Here is a 5,570-nt window from a genome sequence, read left to right on the forward strand (position 1 = left end):
CTTAATTTGTGTTCCGAAGATGAACGAAAGTCTTACGGTGTTGAAACAACCTGAGGGTGATTAATTACTGACAGAATTTTCATTTTTGGGTGAACTAACCCTTTAAAAAAAGCCATTCATTTTTTAACCATTCAAAGTACAATGCAATATTGTTCTGGGCTGTCAGAATACACCCTTTCTTTGATCACTGTGTAAAATTCACTATGTAGTGAAGTGAATAGTGAACTAGTCAGTGGTTTAAGACACGTGTGCAAAATGCCTAAATCGCTTATGTTCTCTCATGCATCTCGTGAGTTCAGCACTGTAGTGGTGAGATGTCATGATAAACATGAGCAGTTTTCCTCAGCATCACGCTGACTCTTACATCATTACTATAGCAACCAATGCAGACACACCAGGTATAGTCTAAACAACACTGTCTGAACAAGCGAATCAAATCACATGTAAAATGACAGTAAGGATCATCAGACCTAAAGATCGGATTTGAAAACCAAAATGGATTTGTGTGCACTGTGAACAAAGCCTTAGTGTATGAGTGTACATCACAGAACCAGCCCTAAATTGAGATTCAGTCAAAGAAAAGCTTACATAATGAAGACACTTCATTAACATGAAATGACTCTGAGTTCCAGGCAGGAGGCACTGAGGAATTTCTACATTCCATAGTTATTGTTCCAAAGAACAGGGGCTTTACAGTCAAGGCCAAGACAATCATGGAAAATAGAGATGGTGAGAGAAAAAGAGAAGCTTTAGAGACTTCCCATCAAAGTAACTCAAACTCTAAAACTTCATAATGATTTCCATATTCTACAAGTGAGATATGAAAAGTTGATAAAAAACAATCCTTCACACAATTCCTCTCATTATATGGACCCCAAAGGCAACTGACCCCCCAGGCGAAATAAAATATAGAAGTCTCTGCAACATACTACATACTAAACAGAGGACATCAGTAAATTTATATTAATATTTATTAAAAACTAACATTAAATTACTGATCTTTCACATTATATATATATATATATACACGCACATAATAAATTCAAGTGTTTCAGTTGTAATTGTAAATTGTAAGCAGCATAACAATTTTCGACATTGACGGTCAATTTATTACCAACAAACTATCGCATAGGAACCACAACTGAGTAGAATTATGCTGCTGGACCCTCAACTCTTTATCACTTTATTTATTTGAGCCAAATTTCTTGTCCTTCTGATGGCCTAAAATAACTGATAGTTAAAATTCCCTACCCACTTCCTGACGAATACCCTGTGAAGTCTGCTTCGCAGGAAACTACCAGCCAATGGGAACGTACCTTGAGGCTCATCCTGTCTTCTCTGTACGAGAGCCCTTTTTGCAGACTCAAGCTCAGCTCTGTCAGCTCTCATCCATCTGACTGAAGCAACATCACAATGTGATGAACTGCAAAATGCTGAAGAACAATAAAAACATAAGCATATGCTCCCCACTGGCCTGCTTTGCAACACTCTTTTGTTGCTTTATGAAGCTCTATAAATTCAGCAAATTCTCTCCTCCTGATGCAAGAAGCAGCAAAACAAATGTGACAGCACCCATCCTTGAATTACATTAAAACAACGTTTTCAAAAACATGTATGACTTATTTTAAATTATAAAATGGAACAAAGGGTAGCTCTTTGCATAGATCTGAAATTCTCCTGACAAGCAAAGCTGCTCAGTGTGCCATGAATGACAGCACTGCCTAATTTAACAAGCTCCCATCTCAACTGGGGTAAAAGAGTTTTTAAAGAACAGGAAAACTTAAATAAATCACAGAATTGTGTTAACATGTTATCAATATGACACTAAGCCTTGTCAATAAAACAGTAACGTTAGGCCTACTACAGCTAGTAAAGTGAATGTCATTGTCAAGTTAAGAATTAATTAGCCAACATGCAAAGTTGCACAGATATAGCCTATACATCACATTAAACCTAACTAAAGGATGAAGGGATAATAAATACGAAGCTTGATCACTCACCCACTAGTCTGATTTGCACATTGATTATTACATGAAAGCATCTCCTTAAAAAAAACTGATCATAAAATATAACCTTAATTGAAAATGCCAGTTATATGTATTGCTTCATAAGACACTGCAAATGCACATCACATCTCGATCTCATCACACTGCGTTTAACCCTTTTAAAAGGGAACGACATGTTTGGAATCGCAGCCATTTTGACGCAAAAAAAAAAAACATTGACAGCCAATCAAAATTCACCGGACTTTAAAGCGCGCGCTGCAATTGTGTTCACAGAGAATATACATGCGCGCGTTTATTATAAACAAAACGTTTGTCCGTTTGTGTGGACGGCTGGACGCTTATACTTATCATTATAGTTACCGTATTGTTCTTGTTGTAAACAACAGGCCTTAACACTGGGTTTTGAACAAAGACTTTGGTTTTGAATCATTTGAGTTAGCATAGAATTGACCGTTCGCAAAGACCCGCCCCCCTTAGTTACTGTCGCTATGTCCGACAAGCTACGCTGTTCTCACGCCACACCATGTTCTCACGCAGTGAAAAATACTAACAACACGCTGACAGACAGGACAGACCAGGTTACTTTTCGGTTACGTTTGATATTAAACATATTAAACAAAGTCTCACCTTTCAAATTTGGTAATTCTTTAAAAGAAATTTAAACAATAAATACCGTTTTGTGGCTCTTTAATGTGTCGTGACAGATCGCTGTAGAGCATCGGTTAAAGTTGCTCGTGAACGGTGAACCGATCATCTCTTCCTTCTAGTTAATTTATAGCCTCAAATAAACATTAACAAACATAAGAAGGAATGTTGTTTTAACCACGGAAAGACGTCAGTAGCAGCTACACTCCGTTTTTCAAGTTCAAATCCTCCCATGTTAATCTACTAAGTTAACTCTCCTGACTGCTTTGTCGGACAAAATGGCGGATGGCGAAGTATGATTGGTCAGATATCCTGTCAAATGCAGTGTCAAAGGTGAAATATACAGAAATGCAGAGTGAAATATTCCGGTTACAGTAAACATCAGCCACCCAATCATAAACTTAGCATCGCTTACCTCATTAAAAATGTATACGTTTTGTACTGTAGCAGAAACTTCCAAACGCCGTTTAGATTCAGCGTCTAACTTTACATTTCACATTCTATCAAACAAGCGCTTACCAAAACAGGTCGCGCGCACGTCAGCTGTGTTCGTCCAATCAATGTCACTGACCTCATGAATATGCAAATAAGAACGTTATTTTACTGTTTACAAATTCACAGTAGCCTACAGTGTGAAATTTTAAAACTTAATTACCCACCATGATTATTTACTAATGCAGGCTGGCAGTGTGGACCCACTCCCACCCCTCAAAATCCTTAAATGCAAGGGGAAAAAGTATATAATGTCAAAAAAAAAAAAAATCATGATGTCGACCTGTTGGGATTCATCCAGATTCATAAGATGCGAAATTTTTTTTATTTAAACGTGCCATTTCAAACACTTGCCCGGTCCCTATAATTTATCATTTACAATATTTTGATAATGATTTAGGCCTATTCTAATACATTAAAATAAAAAGCCGTTCTAAAAGATCGTTACTACTCTACTTGAAGCATAAAATAGAACAAGAGAACTCTTCTATTAGAATGATATCTTTACACCTGAAATCGCGCCATATGCGCTGACACCAGGAATCCCCTTTCTGACAGATGCAAAAAGCCTTGAAATGAAGGCTAATTCAGTTCTCATGAGTAACCAAACCAGAAACACTTTATTCATATTTGTTCGCATAATTCCAAATAATTCCCTTTAATTTGATGCTCTGGGTGTGAGAAAACTGATAAACGCTTCCTCGTGCGCTTCCCCCATCATAATCATAATCAAAAACGAGCACGATCGAATTAAAGGGCTGCATTTCACGAGCGCGCGTGTTACTATCAAGCATGACGCGCTGCCTCAAAACAACGAAGACAAATAGCCTACCAATTGTAGCCAAGTGATACATCTTCAAATGCTTTAAAGTAAACTATCACGAATTCATAATGAGATATCTGCAAACGCACAAAAACAAAAATGTATGTAATGTTTGTGCAATTAGAGCCGAGCAACTGCTCTCAATTGATAGTCAATAACCTACGCGAATCGCTCGATCAGTTGAGATACGCGTACACGCGAATTGAGTAGAAGGCTACACATATAACCTAGTGGTTTATGAAATAAGTTATAATGTCGAGTTTAAATGATCACAGATAAAGAATATTGCTGCGCAAAAGAAAGAGTAATCTTACCTGTATCCTCTCTGCGAGTGAGTTGTGTAGGGACAGCAGCAGCAGCAGCAACACCAGCAGCAGTTCAACTTGTCAACAGTATCAGCGGATGATTCCACGGTTAGCTTCACGCATCTCCGCGAGAAAACTCACTGCGTACTTTTTCGAATCAGCCGTGTTATTATTCAAAGGATATGTCTCATCGTAAATGTAAATAGTGGACGTGTAAAATGCCACGATGCTTTCCATCTAAACAACAAAAACCCTGTCAGTGTTATTGGATTCTTCCGAGGCTTGCTTTGCACACTACTACAACAGTGCAGAGCTATACTCTCTGATACAGACTCTACAGAGATAGTGCAACGTTTTTTAAAAAGACAAATCTGCCTATTATTATTAAGACCCAACCTGCAAAAATAAACAAATAAATATATAAAAATAAACAAATTACGAAATGTCAATGAAAAACAATAAAATGCGCAAATAAATAAATTATTATCATAGGTCAGACATAATCTTTACACAATTTAGTGCTGACCTGTGATTTTTATTTATTTATTAATTAACTCATTTAGGCTATTTATTTCTTGCTATAATCTAAAATAATAATTCTTTATTTCATTCCGATTTCCAGTATGATAATGGGGGGTGGTCAGTTTACTCCCATTGGTTGGTTTGGTTTGGTGTTCCCAGAGCCATAGAGATATGGCTTTGTGTGTTCCATGTAATGCCAGCGCCACCAACAAAATACACGTGACCACACCTAAGAGGCACTTTTAATATCATTAGCAATATAATAAAGAGGTTCCAGTAGCCTACTATTTGAAATGTCCTAATAAAATTTCGATTTCAGTCTTTGGGGAAAATATTTAAGTTGTCCCTATTTATTGGCGAATTCCTGCGATTGTTAAAATCGCTGTCAATATATTTAATCACATTAATGCTAAACAAGTGTTTTAGAATTCAAAATCGATGACCAAAAACAATGCAAACTTAGTTCATTCTTGTTGAGATATAATAATATTTGCCTATACATTTTATACGTTCAACATACCATTTTTTTTATTAATATTAAATAATTTAATAATATGTGAATGTTTAATAACTTTATATGGAAATAGAATAGAATAGAAACTCATAATTTTTTTTTTTTTTACAGCAGACTACAAGAGAGCTCGATTAGTATTCTTATCAGTAATGTTTTTATGTTTACGTTTTAAATGCCAAAAAAACGTTGTTCCCTAAACGGTTGCGATGCTGTGGGCGGGGTCCAGTCCTCGCTTTCAGGTCCAGTTTTAGCCAATCACAGCC

The 5,570-nt window shown here is 36.6% G+C and overlaps 1 protein-coding gene across 2 annotated transcripts in view; it reads right to left on the minus strand.

Annotated features, from left to right (window-relative positions):
* Nucleotides 1–4,416, minus strand: part of arvcfb (ARVCF delta catenin family member b) — a 214,977-nt gene extending 210,561 nt beyond the window's left edge. For both annotated transcript variants that reach the window (XM_081366705.1, XM_081366656.1), the window contains exons 1-2: nucleotides 4,281–4,416; nucleotides 1,317–1,433 (exon numbers count right to left, since the gene is read on the minus strand). In XM_081366705.1, the coding sequence (XP_081222831.1) occupies nucleotides 1,317–1,389 (73 nt within the window). In that variant the 5' untranslated portion in view covers nucleotides 1,390–1,433; nucleotides 4,281–4,416. The remainder of the gene's footprint in view (nucleotides 1–1,316; nucleotides 1,434–4,280) is intronic.
* Between the last annotated feature and the right edge of the window lie 1,154 nt (nucleotides 4,417–5,570).

This window comes from Scardinius erythrophthalmus (genome assembly GCF_964197995.2).
Source record: "Scardinius erythrophthalmus genome assembly, chromosome: 5".
Classification (NCBI taxonomy): domain Eukaryota; kingdom Metazoa; phylum Chordata; class Actinopteri; order Cypriniformes; family Leuciscidae; genus Scardinius; species Scardinius erythrophthalmus.